At 45.2% G+C, this 17,040-nt stretch overlaps 1 protein-coding gene and 1 non-coding gene across 3 annotated transcripts; one reads left to right on the top strand and one right to left on the bottom strand.

Annotated features, from left to right (window-relative positions):
• The first annotated feature begins 4,634 nt into the window (after window positions 1-4,634).
• RFC5 (replication factor C subunit 5) lies at window positions 4,635-17,024 on the top strand. 2 transcript variants are annotated; one of them, XR_003793434.1, is made up of 12 exons: window positions 4,635-4,821; window positions 6,423-6,487; window positions 6,760-6,896; window positions 8,037-8,116; window positions 8,721-8,794; window positions 10,006-10,165; window positions 10,879-10,960; window positions 11,353-11,482; window positions 12,054-12,131; window positions 13,945-13,999; window positions 15,077-15,342; window positions 16,429-17,024. XR_003793434.1 is itself a non-coding variant. In XM_029222403.1 (11 exons), exons 1-11 carry the CDS (start codon window positions 4,760-4,762, stop codon window positions 15,171-15,173), a joined length of 1,020 nt encoding a protein of 339 aa, XP_029078236.1. In that variant the 5' UTR covers window positions 4,635-4,759; the 3' UTR covers window positions 15,174-17,024. The 2 variants fall into 2 exon arrangements, 1 of the variants encoding a protein (XP_029078236.1); XM_029222403.1 differs by having other exon boundaries at window positions 15,077-17,024.
• TRNAG-CCC lies at window positions 5,821-5,893 on the bottom strand. The gene has a single exon. It is a non-coding gene; the product is annotated as a tRNA-Gly (tRNA).
• Window positions 17,025-17,040: the final 16 nt, after the last annotated feature.

The raw sequence follows: 17,040 nt of genomic DNA on the forward strand, positions 1-17,040 counted from the left end.
TGTCCAAGGCCAAGTTTGTTCCAAAGCTGAGAATAATAAAATTCAGGGTTCCCTTTCCCTAATCCAATTTTAAGAGAAAATGCCTTTTGTTGTTAATTTTGTTTGCAAACTCTGATCCTGCCATCTCCATGACCTGATATTTTATTAAAGCATTTCCAAATCTGGTTCTGATTATATAAGAAAAGTTTGTGCCTGTGCTCATCAATGTCACAATTCACATGGAGAGAGCAGCTTGATTTGCCTTAATCCTCCAGAAGGTCTAAAATCTAGGCAGAGCGTAAGAAGGAATCGCTGTATCTTTTGCCTGATCCTCTGTCCTTGAGAAATCAAAAGTCACAAGGGCTCTGACGGTGTTTTTGCTTGGCCAGCAGACTTTTTTTAATTAGTTGTCAATGTTTACCATACAAGAATTTCACACACAAATCCAAGTTTCTGGTTTCTCTTGAAAAATCAGAAGAGCTGGTACCATTTGGCTGCTGTCCCTCATGGCTCAGTACTGGTGTAGTGGACAGTTGTGATCCTTATGGCTGCGATCCCTCTCCTATATTCAGGGATGTCACCAGTTCACAAGTCTTGGTGGCAGGCAGATGTCACTTCCCACTACTCAAGCTATATGCCTGGTACTTACTAGCATGTGACCCAGGCCTGGCCAATTAGGCATGTCTCCCCAGGTTTTTATTTTTATTATTTTTTATTATTAATATTATTATTTTAATTTTTGGCTGTACCACGCGGCATGCAGGATCTTAGTTCCCAGACCAGGGATCGGACCCGCGCCCCCTGCAGTGGAAGCGTGGAGTCTTAACCGCTGGATCCCCAGGAAAGTCCCTCCCCAGGTTTTTAATGTGGCACTAGCTTTAGGAAGACTCTAGTACAGGAGAGAACTGAATTCTTTCTGACAGCAGACATGGTTAAAGCAACATCCAGTTTGTAGGGTCAGCGTGGGGTGGGTGGGCAGTAGCCTCTGAAAGTCGGCAGCCAAAACAGTTTTCTTACTAGTATCGTTCCATGGAGTAATTTTGACCATGGTTTCAGTTCCACGGCCTGTCTCTGTTCCATTTTCCAAGCCGGGGTCTCCAGAATTCTAACTGACAGTGAGCTAGCCAATATTTCATTGCTACAATCCTTTTCTGCTTAAATCTTTCATGTATAAGCTCTGCCCCCTTGAGGCAGGGCATAGTGTCCAACCAACCCTCTTCCTTTATATATTAACTTCAGGCTACTTGTAAGACATGTGAGCTTGGAACTCAGGTCTTCTCTCCCTCTTTCTCTTTAAAGTGATAGAGTTTTGTCACTGGGAGAAAAGCTAAAGATCATCTAGTGCAAAGATCGGCAAAGTAATGAGAAAAGTTTCCCAGATGCCCCTTCCCTCCACCACCACTCTCTCTTACATCTCATTGGGCAGAACTGGATCACAGGCTCACACTTTAAGCCAATCAGGGGACTAGGTTTGCTGTGATTGGCTTAGCCTAGGGCAGTAGTTCAACTTTGGCTGAATATCAGAATCAACTGAGAACCTTTTATAATGCCAACTGCCGGGTCACACCCCCAGGCCACATTTAATTGGTCTGACTGGACTTCTGGCACTGGAACTTTAAAAAATCCTCTGGTGCTTTTAATATTAACCCTCTCTCTAGTTCAGCCCCACCCATTTTACGAATGCCAATACTGAGGTCCAAAGAGATATTAAGTTGCCTAAAGAACTATACCTTCAGTTAATAGCAAAACAGAAGCAAAACCACACACAAATAACACTTACTAGGACACCTTTGTTTTTCCAGAAAACTCATTTTAGTACCCATTCTTTTTCTTAGAAAGTGAAGTCCTGAGGAGCTCGAAGACTAAGAAGCAGTAGAATATAAGGCGGTGGTTTTCAAGCTTGAGCGCATCAGAATCCCCTAGAGGGCTTGTTACAACACGGAGAGCTGGGCCCACCCCTAGAGCTTCAGATTCAGTGGTTTTGGGGTGGGGGGAAGAATAATGAGCATTTCTAACAAGTTTCCAGGAGATGCTGCCACTGCTGGTCCAGCGACCACACCAGCCACCACCAGAGTGGCTAAGAGCTTGGGCTATAGAATCACACCATCTTGGTGAGATCCAGTTCTGCCTCTTACACCAAGTCAGAACACGGGCAAGTTACTTAGCATACCTATGAAATGGGGCCGGTAATGATAGTGGCCTGGGTTCATGGCAACAACTGAATACGCATACAGAATGTAAAAGCACTTAGAACACTGTCTGGCCCATAGTAACTGCCTAATGAACATTAGCTATTAGCATTCATTCATTCCTTCATCAAACAATTATAAATTGAGTGCTTCCTTTGAGACGGGCACTGTTCCAGGCACCAGGAGTACAGTGGTGAGGAAATCAAATGAGCTTACAATCCACTGGGGGGGCACACAATAGATGACCTCATAAATATAAGATAGAATGTCACACAGAAGAATTTTGCACTCCAGGCAAACTGGACAGCAAGTGCACACAGTTTTATGAGAACTTGATCAAGTTTTGTTTTGCATCTTCCATCTCAAGGAGGTGGTGACATCATGTTTCTAATGCAAAAGCCCCTTAGCAGCATGGCTCTTACCATGGCAGTTGAATAAAGCCCAGTTTATGGTTTTTATAGTAAGGTTCTCCAGAGAAACAGAACCAATAGTATTTACATATATATATTATATTTATACTTATGTTATAATACAAGTATATTTAAATATAATTTATATTTATACTATGTATTATATTTATGTAGATTTTAAAATATTTTTATATTATACACCATACAATAAATATTAATATATCACTATACATTATATATACTATATTTTTATTTAAAATATATTTTAGATATATTCATATTTGTATATAGATATTTATATAACATAGATATCATAGGAATTGACTCACATGATTATGGAGGCCAAGAAGTCCCAAGATTTGCTGTCTGCAAGCTGAAGACCCAGGAAAGCTGGTCCAAAGGCCTGAGGATCAAGAACGCCAATGTCCGGGGGGCAGGAAAGGATGGATGTCCCAGCGCGAAACAAGAGCAAATTCACCTTCCCTCTGCCTTTTTTGTTCTATTCAGGACCCCAGTGGATCGGATCACACCCACCTGCCTTGATGGGGGTTATCTGCTCTACTCATTCTCCCATTTCAGATGCCAATCTCTTCCAGAAACACCTTCAGAGACGCTCCCCCAAAATGATGCTTACAAGCTCTCCAAGCATCACTTGGCCCAGTCAGGTTGACACATAAAATTAACCCTCCCCGGCATAGTCACACCAGCCAATTCTTTAGGTTTTGTTTGAGAGGAAACATTTGTGACAGGAACAGGATGGGTGAAGAGCTTTCTAGAAGAGAGAGAGAGGCGGGTGGAATATATCAGATGCTTTACCTATGTTATTTCATCTAATCCTCACAGCCATCTTGGAGGAGATATGGTTGCACGAGGAGAGAAGTAACCTGCCCAAAGCTGAGCGGGAACAGTGGTACCCTAGCGACCTGCACAACCAGTGTCAGGAGGAAGTAGAGAGCAGGGGCACTGTCATATCACAAGCCCCATCTGACCCCCTTCTTCTGACTCCCCAGGCAGGGGCGAGGGTGAAGCCATAACTGCCATCATGTATTTGTCCTCTGTCCCTCTACTCTGCTCCTAAAACAGGCGACGGTCATGTAATAAGATGCAAGGAGCAGCTACTTCTGAATCACAACACTTCTGATCCAGGTCCAGCCTCATCTTCACCCAGGGTTGTTGCCTTTCTCAGCATGTTAAAAAACAAAAAACAGGACTTCCCTGGTGGCGCAGTGGTTGAGAGTCCGCCTGCCGATGCAGGGGACACGGGTTCGTGCCCCGATCCGGGAAGATCCCACATGCCGCGGAGCGGCTGGGCCCGTGAGCCATGGCCGCTGAGCCTGCGCGTCCGGAGCCTGCGCTCCGCAACGGGAGAGGCCACAATAGTGAGAGGCCCGAGTACCGCAAAAGAACAAAAAACGAAACTAAAAAAAACTTTATTATGGATGTAATACATACTCATTGCTGGGAATACAGACCAGCAAAATAGAAGAAAACAAAAGTGGTCCATAATCCCCTCACCTCAGAAAAAAATGCTAACATTTTGATAACGATTCTCCTCAGTAGCTTGAGATCAGAGGCAGCCTGTCCTCTATGCTTACTAACTAGCCTTTTCCAGTTACACATATTAACCTAAATGGAAGTTACTTACTTATTTGTTTTCGCTCTGGAGTTGTTTCTAGAGGTCGGTCGGTTCTGTAAATTTTGTTGGGTGAAGGAAATGGATTTGGGAGACGGATTGGAGTTGGAGTTGTGCTTGGAATTGTTTTTCAATTTGAAGTACTCACCTTCCAGCTTTGGGGCCAGAAAAGTATTTGGAGCCTTTTTTCATACGGCAACTGTATTCAAGAACTGTAAGGGGTGGCCTTGCCTCTCCTGCTCCCGCGCTCGCTGGGCTCGGGACGCCCAAGCCGCACCAGAGAGAGGGCAGCCCCGGCTAGAACGGCGGAGTTGGAAAGAGGCTGACGGCCAGGGCCTCCCGGTAACCAGGCAACAGAGGCCTTAGCAACGGGGAGGGGGCGGGACCGGGGGAGGAAGTCGGAAGCCAGCAGCTAAACCTCGCGAGAGTTGCGTTTGCGCGCGAACTGTAAGTACGTGGGTCTCGGGGTCACGTCTTGACTGGTCGCGGTGCAGGCACCTGGGGGAGGCGACAAGCCCACCGGACCCAGCGACCTCCGTCACCCTGTCATGGAGACCTCAGCGCACAAGCAGCAGCAGCCTGAGGGGGGCAAGATCAGAAACCTGCCCTGGTAGGAGGAGGCCCGGCAGCCGCGGGGAAGGGGGTCGGCCGCGCGGGGAGGTGGTGGCCGGAGTGGGCAAGTGGCAGGTCCCCACCCCGTCCTCGCGCCGCCGCCCCAGAGTTCGATCGGCACAGGGGTTCGATCTCGTGTCTTCTGACACTACATTGACCTCCGTGGCAAAATATTCTTCTCTCTTGCCAAAATATTCTCTTCTCTCGGTACGATTATTGGTCAGATTCTAAACTAGAATAATACGATGATGATGGTAACAACGCTCCCTAGTTAACTTTTATTTAAGTGACTTTCTATTAGATTAGCAGGCACCCTATTAGATCTTTGAATTTTACAAAGACACTAGGAAGAAGGTACTGTTATTCCAGTTTTACCAAAAGGTTAAATGACTTGCCTGAGGTCCAGAGTTGGAAAATAAGTTTGTATTTGAACCCAGCTGGTCCAGATTCAGAGCTTGCACTCTTAACCATCCTACTTTCACAACTGTGTCTTAGTGATGGTTTAAAGACTGAATGGATTTGACTTGATTTCAGAAAACTCCAAGTTGTTTCTTTTCAGTTTATTGTTATCGTAATAAAAATACATAACATACAATTCACAGTTGTAACCATTTTAAAATGTACAATTCAGTGGCATTAAATACATTCAGAATGTTATGTAACCATCCCACTATCTAGTTCCAAAATTTTTCATCATCCCAAATGGAAACCCCGTACCCATTGGCAACTCCCCATTCCCCCCTTCCTCAGCCCGTGGCAACCACTAATCTACTTTCTGTCTCTTATGAATTTGTTTATTCTGGATATTTCATATAAATGGAGTCATATGATACGTGGCCTTTTGTGACTGGCTTCTTCTTTTTTTAAAATAAATTTTTATTTATTTATTTTGGCTGCACCAGGTCTTAGTTGTGGCACACAGGATCTTCGTTGCGGCATGTGGGATCTTTCATTGCGGCATTCGAACTCTTAGTTACAGCATGCACGCGGGATCTAATTCCCCAGCCAGGGATCGAACCTGGGCCCCCTGCATTGGGAGTGCAGAGTCTTACCCACTGGACCACCAGGGATGTCCCGTTACTGGCTTCTTATATCAGTAACTGATTTCCTTTTATTGCCAAATAACGTTCCCTTGTGTGGCTATACCACCATTTATTTATCCATTCATCTGTTAATTTATATTTGGATATGAGTTCAATTTTGGATTAACTTAGGTGCCCATCCAGGTTGAGATTATGGGCAGACAGCTGGAAAGATGAAATGAGAGCAGTTTTTCAGCACTATTGATATTTGGGCCAGGTATGTGGGGTGTCGCGGGAGGGCATCGGTGTTGTCCTGTGCATTGCAGCATGTTTAACAGCATCCCTGGTGCCTATCCGCTAGATGCCAGTAGTACCCCCCACTCAGCTTTGACAGTGGAAAATGTCTCCAGATATTATCAAGAGTTCACTGGAGGACAGAATGGCCCCAGTTGAGAACCACTGTTAAAGGGTTTTGTATCTCTTTCTCTTTTAGTTAGGATATGAAAGGATTCTTTTGCACATAACAAAATGTTCTTGCCTTTATATATGTTGTAATCAATGCTAAATTGTATTTCAGGGTTGAAAAATACCGGCCACAGACACTGGATGATCTCATTTCTCATCAGGACATCTTGAGTACCAGTATGTATCCATGTGTCAGCAGCTGGTATCCTAGTCGAAGGACCTGGATACACTTCTTAGGAATGTTGTCTCTACTGAGTAATAATTTTGAAGGATCTGATTGAGCTTTATGGGATGTGGCTTTAAGAGTTGAGTCCTTCAGATTTTTCATTCCTGCATCTGACCCAGATTTGAACATATGGTTGAAGTACCTTCAGCCCAACTCGGGCCTGCAGTGAATGAGGCAACTCCCAGAGACTGATGGCCTCTCTCTTTCTCCCCCTGACCTTCAGTTCAGAAGTTTATCAGTGAGGACCGCCTGCCGCACCTCCTTCTCTATGGTCCTCCAGGGACGGGAAAGACATCCACCATCCTGGCCTGTGCTAAACAGCTGTACAAAGATAAGGAATTTGGCTCCATGGTCTTGGAGGTAAATGGGAGGTTTATTGTTACTCTCGAACGACTCCAGCCTCTTACTTTTAGGTCTGCTAGTTTTGTTTTACTTTACAAGTTAGTTGCCCTGCTGGTGGTTGGGAAAGAAGGAGACATAAGATGTTTTAATTCACTTTTTTTCTATAATTGACATTTTTGCCTGGACTGGTATAAGCTAAAGGGCAGTGGTAGGACTAGGTGTCTTTCTTTGCTGTTGCCAACTTTTACCCAAATCCTCAGTGGTTGCTCGGTTGATGGCTGTCTCCCATGTGCCCCCAGATCCCTTCTGCATGTTGCTCCATGCTCTTCTTGCCCCGCCCCGGAAGGCTGAGCTGTGTCGACTGCGAGCTCTCTTGCCCTCTGGCTCCTGGTTAGGTTTGGCCAGCAGGGGCCTGGAAGGGGTTGGGGAAGGGAGAAGGATGCCTGGTCCTGCCCTGGGGGGTCACCACAGGCCAACAGCTTCCCCACCCGCAGGGCACAGCACGCAGCCTTTCCCCCCCACACACCCCGCCAGTGCCACTCCCCCACCAACCCCTTAAGACTTGGGGGTGATAATGGGCCCCAGTAGGCCTTGAGGTATTGCATAGCCCTTGTGGTTTCCTCACACCTCACGGGCACCTTTTAAACTATCTCTTCATTTAATTCTCTTCAAATTACTGAATTTGAGTATGCCATCTGTTTACTACTAGGACTCGAGCGATAAACTTAGCTTACGAAATTCTAAATATTGTCTATTGTAAGAAAAAAACTGTTTAACTTGCTTTTGTATTATAGAACCTTGCTGCCACCAGTGTTCTTACTTCATTGTATTAAAGACTTGGTAACTTCTGGGTTGCTCTGGGTTGTGGTAGCTAAAATTAGCATCATTCTGCTCGTGCCAGAGGCGCTGTTCACTGTGAGCAGACCAGTTAATTATCCCCCGGAGCACGTCAGTGATTTTGTCCTCAGAAGGGGGAGGAAACACACACACACGTTGATTGGCCTTTCAGGGTATAATGGAATGATCTAGTGAGTTGTAAGTTTTAAATATAATTGTCATCTTATTTTTAATGACAGGATTGATGAAAAGGTACATTAATTCACAGCTAGCACACCAACACGTTTTCTATTTATTTTGGCTTCTCTCTTTCACATTTAGCTGAATGCTTCAGATGACCGAGGAATAGATATCGTTCGGGGACCAATCCTGAGCTTTGCTAGCACAAGGACAATATTTAAGTAAGAATTCTTTGCATAATTTCTCTCCCTAAAGATTTTGATCAGTGAGGTGATAGAGTTTAATTTCTTAAATCCTCTCCTTTGCCAGTTTGTAAAAGTAAGGGGAAAAGAAAAAGGCTTTGTCAAAAGCAGTCATGAAAGAGAGATAAAGTACAGGAATGGTGGTAAGACATATTAAAATGCAAATATTAAAACAAAATATTATCTAAATCTATATTAGCAAGTTCTCTGGGGAAGCATTAATTTCATTACATCATAAGACTGGAGGAGCTAGTTTGAATTTAAACAAAAAATGAATTGAGATCAGGGTGGATAACTAGGATGGTGGTAAAAAAAGAAAAAGCGGAAAAAGCAGCACTAGAATAGAATAAGAGGCTACTGGGTGGAAGAAAGATGAAGGTTCCAGAGGACATAATCTAACACAAATACAGAAATTAGACCTCCATGCGCTTTGACCACAGATGTCTGCTTTGGTCAGAGTTCTAGGAGAAATGAACTTCATGAGCCAGGGCCTGATGGCACAGATGTGAAGGTGTAGGTTTGGGCCTGGAAGTCAAAGGGAGATTGAAGAAGGCTTTTTAGGTGGTACCAATTGTTTTCCTAGGAAAGGCTTTAAACTAGTGATCTTGGATGAAGCTGATGCCATGACTCAGGACGCCCAGAACGCCTTGCGGAGAGGTAAGGAGCACAGCCGTGTACGGTGTGTATGGCTGAGGAATGCTTTGGAAGGAGAGTTAGCAACTTTGGACATGAGATAGGATGTGGCTTCTTTTCAATTTTCATTCATCTTCTGGCCCAGCGAAATCTCTAGATACCTTTCACTGTGTATCCCACCTGATGACCTAGACAAAAATCTCTATACCGGTGGTTACCCCTTTTAAGAGCGTAAAGACATTAGCCTTTTGGGGACTTTTAGGTATGACCAGACACTGGTGTTTCATCCTACTTTTCCGCTGGGTTCAATTTCAGGGTTGGGAATTTGTACTGTTTGATGGGAGGGAATGGGAAGTCTTTCATTTCTAAACTGCTAGATAGGTCTTTCTGCTGTTGGTACCGTTAGATACAATATAGCCAGGAAAATAACACTGGAAATTTAGTTGCACTCAGAAAGCCGACATGACTTCCCTACTTGCCAGGAGAATGATTGGGCCAGGAAAGGAGAGTATACTGTGATTTGTTGGTCTTAAAGGTGCAGTTAATTTCTTTGCAAGGACATTCTTAATCTCTCTCATTAAGATTCTGCGGTAGACAGCTAGGAGAGAAGACGATCTTTAGGAATTCTGGGGAGGGGTGGATTGCAGCCCATGTTTAAGAAGCGGAGGAGGAGGACAGAATATCTTCTGGTCCTAGAGGCTTTGGCCACCTTTCTTCAGCATCTTATTCTGTAGAGTCAGTCTGGGCAGATCCCAGCGTGAGAACGTTGGTACCTACAGGATGAAACTGGTGTCATAGGCATCTCTGAATTTGGGTTAATGCTTTCTCGAATGCTCTAAGGGTTCGAGACAAGGTCCACTGGAAAGTCTGCAAAAAGCCACCCCCCTCCCCCGCCCAGTAGAAGGTGGCACATCATCCGTTTGCCAAATAGGCTTTTATGCAAAAGGGCAGGCGTACTGGATTTCATATCTTAGTGGAATGGAACGGCAAGAGTGCCGGGATCACAGCCAGTCACGGAAAAGGAAGCATTTTGTCCAGTCCCGTGGACGTGACGTGTGCATCAGCTCTGGGGAGAGAGTGGTTGGTCTCCAGGCTCACCCTCTCTCGCTGCAGTAGCTTTCCCACTTGTTTGCATTCTTGATTCCCCGCTTCACGTGACCATAGGAAAGTTCAGGGTTTCTGGGTCCCTTGAAGAATCAGGATGGACGTGAGGTGGTTCTCTTTTCCCTTGCCAGTGATTGAGAAATTTACTGAAAATACCAGATTTTGCCTCATCTGTAACTGTCTGTCAAAGATCATCCCCGCCTTGCAGTCCCGGTGTACAAGATTCCGATTCGGCCCCCTGACCCCTGACCTCATGGTTCCCCGCCTGGAACATGTCGCAGAAGAAGAGAAGTAAGTATGTTGAAAAGCAGGGAAAGGGGGGCCTTGGGAACTGGGTGTCATGTAAGGCAGCTACTGCTACGTCTGAAGGCGATAACGTTTGTAAGCAACTCGGGAGAGCCTGGCACAGGGTAAACCTCACTGTCTGTCGGCCGCCCTGGTAGCTCACATTCTTCATAAAGGTCATTTGGTTCCTTACTGGAGTCCATCATCCTCCCCTAGAAGCGGTCCCACTTTCCTCCTACTCTTTGTCTTTGGAAACTGCGCGCTGCCAGGTCCCTCCCGTTAAGAAGCCTGTGGCCTTTCTCAACTAGCAGGGAAGGTCCTGAGACATCACATTCTGCATGATCAGATGCCGAGCAAGTAGCCAGCCCGAGCTGCTGCTGACTCGACAGGTGCTTGGGCTCTGCGAGCGCAGATCTCGCCAGCACCCTCTCCTCTCCAGAGAACAGAATTCAAAGCTACCTGCTCAACACAGCAATGCTTGGCCCCCAATGATGGTCTTGCTAGACTTGGACTGGGCTGTGACTACTCACGTGAGGCCCACGTCCCAGTAGCCAGAGCAAGTTCTGGAGCCTGTAAATCAGGAGAGTATTGTTGACTCCGTCCTTCCCTTTTTTCTCTTTCATTGTTTCAAAGCCTTGATCTTCACAGTCCATCTTGTCCCCTCGGGGAGCATTTGTGCTCTCAGGGCCTCTATATCCCTCCTGCCTGTTTCCTTGCAGAGTTGACGTAAGTGAAGACGGGATGAAAGCGCTCGTAACTCTTTCCAGTGGAGACATGCGAAGGGCTCTGAACATCTTGCAGGTAGGGCACCGCTCCTAGCACATCTCGAGTTGGCGCTTCAGAATACTTTTTCAAGAAAGACATAAGCAACAGCATGACCGATGTGTTAATTCAGAAATCTGGAACTGGTAAGACATCTCATAGTATGTCATAGATGTACGCCCACCTTTGTGTTTTGATTAATTGAAAGAATAATTTGTTGCAAATAAGGGAAAGGTAGGGAAGGACTCTGCAAAGTAACGTAGCCGACAAGCAGTGGCCTCCTCTGATGCGGCCAGCTCTTAGCAGTGTAAAAAGTACAGGGCTCGAGCTCTCCCGTGCCCACCCGCATTGCTGCCTCCGCAGTTTCCTCCTGACCCTCCTGCAGCTCAGTGGCTGCAGCAGCCGTGGTGACTCTCCCCCTGTCTGCCCAGAGCACCAACATGGCCTTTGGGAAGGTGACAGAGGAGACCGTCTACACCTGCACAGGGCACCCACTCAAGTCAGACATCGCCAACATTCTGGACTGGATGTTGAATCAAGACTTCACCACGGCCTACAGGAGTATCCTTTCTCTTGTCCTTCAGTCAGTGCATTAGATGCCCCAGGCCTGAACGTGGCCTCACAAGCTCAGGCTGCAGGCAGCACCTACACCCTACTGGCAAAAGACAAGCGGCTGCACGGGACACCTTTCAGCTTGTCATGGGAGCAAGATGTCTGCGGGGGGGATGGGTACTTGTCTTTCATGCCCCAAGTTGTTCCTGAAGGGCCCTGAGCTGGGTATGGCTTGAAGCAGCTTAACTCTCACGTGGGAGGGAAGCACTTAGACCTTGGGTGGAAGGTGCAGTCATTTTCAAGCTGTTAGTGTTACTCTTGTTTTGCTATGAAATTAAAATCTAGCTGTAGTGATGGAAAGCCTTTTGGGCAATGCATTTGGTTCTGTTCTCTACTAGACAGAGATATCTTTCATCTCCCTTAATGGAGATGAAAACAGAAGAATAAGAACTGGGGTCCAACACGTGCAACTTCAGATTGAAGGAAACAGCTGTATTGGCATGAAAAGCCCTACTTTCAAGTCATTCTCTGCAGTGTTTGTTGTGGAATTTGTTCCTTTGCCTTAACTGCTCCTCTCTAGATATCATGGAGTTGAAAACTCTAAAGGGGTTGGCATTACATGACATCCTGACAGAGATACACCTGTTCGTGCACAGAGGTAACCTAGGTTCTTCCGCAGTTCAGAAGCTATGCAGAAGGTGGCATGCGTTGGGGTTGAGGGTGGCTGGAGAGGGAACGTGACGCTTCGTTTTGGAAACAGAAACAGGAATGAAGAGGTGTAAACCCGGCCCCTCATTTTCAGTTTTGTTTGGCTATTTAGTTTTTTTATTGGGTTGGCCAAAAAGTTCATTCGGGTTTAAATAAAACTAAAAGACACATTTTTAATTTTCGCGAAGAACTTTGTTGAACGTATTCACTAACCGAATAAACTTTTTGGCCAACCCAATATCTGTGTGTCTGTGTCTTGCTTTTAAAACCTTGTTCCAAAAATACTTTTTTTTTTCATAAATTCATTTTATTTATTTTATTCTTGGCTGTATTGGGTCTTCATTGCTGTGCGCGGGCTTTCTCTAGTTGTGGCCAGTGGGGGCTACTCTTCGTTGCGGTGCACGGGCTTCTCATTGCGGTGGCTTCTCTTGTTGCAAGAGCATGGGCTCTAGGTGCGTGTAGTTGTAGCACACAGGCCCAGTAGTTGTGGCGCACGGGCTTAGTTGCTTTGCAGCGTGTGGGATCTTCCCGGACCAGGGCTCGAACCTGTGTCCCCTACATTGGCAGGTGGATTCTTAATCACTGCGCTACCAAGGAAGCCCCCCAGATACTCTTTTGACTCCTAGAATGCTGGGGAAAAACAGGAAAGAAACTCCTAAAGGCTAACTTATTTCCTCCAAGGGTCTGTATTTTACAGTGGTATATTGGAGTTTGTATTTCTAAAAGGCTATTTTCCCCAAAAAGAAAGGAGGAGGAAGATCTAGCTTCACAAAACCAAAGCAGCCTCAACTAAACCATCTTTAGTTCCACACTTGGTCGTATGTCCTGTACAGAGAATTACTTCTCTACCTTGAGAGCACATGTGAATCACCCCAGACCAATCCAGTTGGCCCTTTTGGGGGAGAACCAGACACGAGTGTGTCTTTGAGCTCTAAGTGATGTGCTCTTCAGCCTGTGGAGCAGCTCTGCCTGTCCAGCAGCCACCTGCAGACACTTGGGTCCATGAACACTGTTCCGCCAGTGCCTTTCCAGGCCTCTCCCTGGCTGGCTGGCATGTGAAATTCTGCCCAAGAACATGGTTGGCTTAGGCTCAGCTCTGCACTTTGTGGATGCTGAGCATGAATCGACTTTGAAAAATCAATTATTTATGTTTTTTGTTTTTTAACATCTTTATTGGAGTATAATTGCTTTACAGTGGTTATGTTTGTTTTTAAAATTGGGACAGCAGGGCTTCCCTGGTGGTGCAGTGGTTGAGAGTCCGCCTGCCAATGCAGGGGACACGGGTTCGTGCCCCGGTCCGGGAAGATCCCACATGCCGCGGAGCGGCTGGGCCCATGAGCCATGGCCGCTGAGCCTGCGCGTCCGGAGCCTGTGCTCCGCAGCGGGAGAGGCCACGGCAGTAAGAGGCCCGCGTACCGCAAAACAAAAACAAAAAAAAAAATTGGGACAGCAAGTGAGAACTTCGCTTTCACAGTAACTTACAGAGCGGCCCAGTGCTGACAGGGCAGTGTGGATGGCTCTTCCATCTTATGATCACTCTGGAACCTGCTCATTTTTCTTTTTGGCTACCCTATGAAGACTAAAATGAATAAAAACTATGAAAACCTATGCAATTTTTACCTCCTAGAGGTGTGGTATCTTGAGATCTGTGGCCTCAAGAGGTTAGTCTTACGTATCTGATGTGGAAACTCATACTTCTGTGATTTTTTTTTTTTTATATATAGTAGGTAATGACGGACCCCACTCATTTGTTTTTCCCCCAGTTGACTTTCCATCTTCAGTTCGAATACATTTATTGACCAAAATGGCAGACATTGAGTGAGTATTTATTTCCCAGTTTTAATTCTTTTCCTCCTTTTTCCCCATTGTGAGTTTTTTGTTTCTCCTTGCTTGGTTTCAACTGTTTTGTCTAAATCATTCATATACAGTAGAGTTAGTTTTTGCTGGAATTGAATTATTGAACGAAGCACAGGGAAGGGTGTGAGCTGCTTATGTGAAGAACGTGGATAAACACAAAGACAGGTACAACTCGGTTACGCATTTGAGATAAAGGCCTCTCCTTCGACCTCAGACGCCTGGTCCACCTTGGTTCCAGACATGCTCTTGTTATTTGGGAAGCCTGCTTCAGTTCAGACATCTAGGTCATTTGGGGACGGCCAGCTATCCAGCTGTTATTAAGGCCTTCTGGCATACGAAAGCATATTACAGGGAAAGTAAACATAAACTCAATTTTCCACTTTGCCTGCTTCAGTAAACACAGTTATTAGCCCCCAGTGAAGCTGGCAGCTATCATTTAAGTAGACAAAAGCACTAGGTTCAAAATAGATGTCCACGTAAGCCAACTAATTTGCCGTCGTTGGCTTTCACACGTACCAATTAGGTCACTTCTTATCACTACACTGTGAGTAGCATGACTTTGCTTTCAATGGCTGGGCACTTGAAAGGTGGCAAGATGAAATACCAGTGTCTTGCTCTGTTGACCACAGAACCACAGATACGGACGGCAGCCAAACTTCCCAGTGAATTACGAGGAAGGGAATCTTAATTATAATTCCTCTCGATGCATTTTGCAGGTGAAGAAATAATGCCTAATCACATAAATTTTGCATATCTGTGTAGAGCTTGAACAAAGTTAAGTTCAGAACACTGCTACTGGGAACAATTTTTTTTTTAATATTCCCCCCCCCCCGCCCCCAGTTTGAATCAAATTTATAAAGGCGTGTTTGAGGCAACAAAAACATTAGGGGACATGCACGAGATTGCTGCCCAGAATGAACTTCTCTCACCTCTTTCCAATCCTTCTCTGGCCAACTTTCAGTCTGACTGCTGTTGTTCTCTTCAAAAGGCAGCTGTTGTGATATTCTCTCTTCTTACCTTTTGTTTGATTTCTTTTAGGTACAGACTTTCTGTTGGCACCAATGAGAAGATACAGCTGAGTTCCCTCATTGCCGCCTTTCAAGTCACCAGAGACCTGATTGTCACAGAAGCCTAGATGCTGAGGACCACTTGCTGCCTATTCTCAGGCCCAGCAGTGACTGGAGAGCAGGGGACACAGTCACCCTCCCTTTCGGAAAATTGTTCCAGGCATGGGTGGGCAGACGTGTACCCAAAGTACCGTGTTTGTGGCTGGTTGGAGCAGGGATGTACAAAGCAGTTTTAAGGTACAGCTCTCTCACTGCACTGCCCATTTGTGTTTTATAAGGGGGGGGGGGAAAGTAAAACCTTTTTAGCCTTAAGGCTTTTACTCTTCAGTTGCCTGGGTGATAGGAAATGGGCTACCCCATTTGGAATATCAGGCTTTCAAATCTAATACAGTCCAAGTGTCTTCCAACTCAAGGTAAAAAGAACATCTTCAGAGTTAAGTTTGTACATCTAACCTGTGGCGCTACTTTAAATAGGTGTTAATGGATTTCTGGCCCCAACTATTATACTCTTATAAAGTGGACTCAATCTTCTTTCTTACTTTAAAACTGGCCTTTTTATTTCTCCTTTTGAAGTAGAGGAGTGGCTAGCAGGTTCCCAATTGTGGTGTGGACAGTAGCGAAAACATTCATTTTAAATGATGCTATTGGGGCCAGAGGTCATTCAACACTGGCTTGTTTAACCCAGGGCACATAAGACTAAGCCTGACTCTAAACCTGCAAGTGCTGGAAGGACTGAGACTCTTCCTATTTAATCTAAATGTACTGCAGTTTACCTGCGAGCATCTGTGCTGCGTGTGTGACAGTGCTCTGCACAACAAAAATAAAGCAGCTTGCTTGTTGTGTTACAAGTGACTCCTCTTTCCTTAGCCAATTATACAGACGCTGACTTGTTCAACTTGCATTTATATGAGAAAGCCTCCTCCGTCCCTGATATCAGAGAATCAACTTTCTTTGGAGGCTGTTCTTTATAAAGGTGTCCAATTCTTATATTATCAAAAGGGAGAAGTTGGTTATGTGCATCACACACATAGGCCTCGCTGCCAAAGGACAAAAGCAAAGTCTGAAGCTAATGGCTGGGGGTGTGGGGTGAGGGGCTCAAGGAGGCGGCCCAGAGCCTCTCAGACTACACTGTACATGATATTTCAAGATAACCACAAAACTTAATTTTGCCCAATCCATTCCCAGCTGTCTTGTTGTACTCACTAGTTTTAAAAGGTGGGGTTTTTTTTTTTCCTTAATGGAAAAAATGAAACGGCAAGCCAAAAGCTTTTAACTTTCTTTCCTTCGATGAAAGCCTCTCATCTTGAAATGTTTTTCTTTCAGCAACAAAGGCAGCAGAGGAGAGACTCCTCTGCTTTTTCAACACGTTTTATCATGATACACAGGCCTCCACAAAGCACCTAGTAAGAAAGCCAAGGATAAGATGTTGCATTTCTTTTAAAATAATTTAAAATATATTAAATTTTCCAAAGGCAGATTTTGTTTGAATGAGGTGTCTTCATTAGATAACCATACGCCACGAAGAACAGTACTTTGAAGGAGCTAGCTGTGTTTAGGGGCAGAGTTGAGACTGGTGGATGAGTCCAATGAGGTGAAGCAGTCAAGTCAGATCTTGTACAGAAGAAAATCAGCTGAAATGATGACGACACCAATTCTTCACACAATTAAGAGACATCTTCACAACTGTTGGAATTAAGTACTATGGTTTTTAGATACCATTGAGAAAAACACAGTTGTACCTTAACATCTGTTGAGAAAATACAAATAAATATGCTAACTGGCGAACAACTGACAGATAACTCAGTAGCCACTGATACAGTCATGCAGTTGAGGAATACGTCCCGTGTAACATGACACACAAATCTGGCCTCCGGCGGCACATGCACGCCACTGTTTCTTAAAAAAAAAAAAAAAAAAAAGCCAAGTCTAGTGTCT

Source organism: Monodon monoceros, unplaced genomic scaffold (genome assembly GCF_005190385.1).
Source record: "Monodon monoceros isolate NGI ecotype Baffin Bay Population unplaced genomic scaffold, NGI_Narwhal_1 Super_Scaffold_1, whole genome shotgun sequence".
Lineage (NCBI taxonomy): Eukaryota > Metazoa > Chordata > Mammalia > Artiodactyla > Monodontidae > Monodon > Monodon monoceros.

Bases quoted from the DNA above. Each gene is read 5' to 3' on its own strand.
- RFC5 (XM_029222403.1), top strand. From the start codon at position 4,760: ATGGAGACCTCAGCGCACAAGCAGCAGCAGCCTGAGGGGGGCAAGATC. The intron at 10,166-10,878 runs GTAAGTATGTTG...GTTTCCTTGCAG, and splicing joins CATGTCGCAGAAGAAGAGAA to AGTTGACGTAAGTGAAGACG. The intron at 11,483-12,053 runs GTATCCTTTCTC...GCTCCTCTCTAG, and splicing joins CTTCACCACGGCCTACAGGA to ATATCATGGAGTTGAAAACT.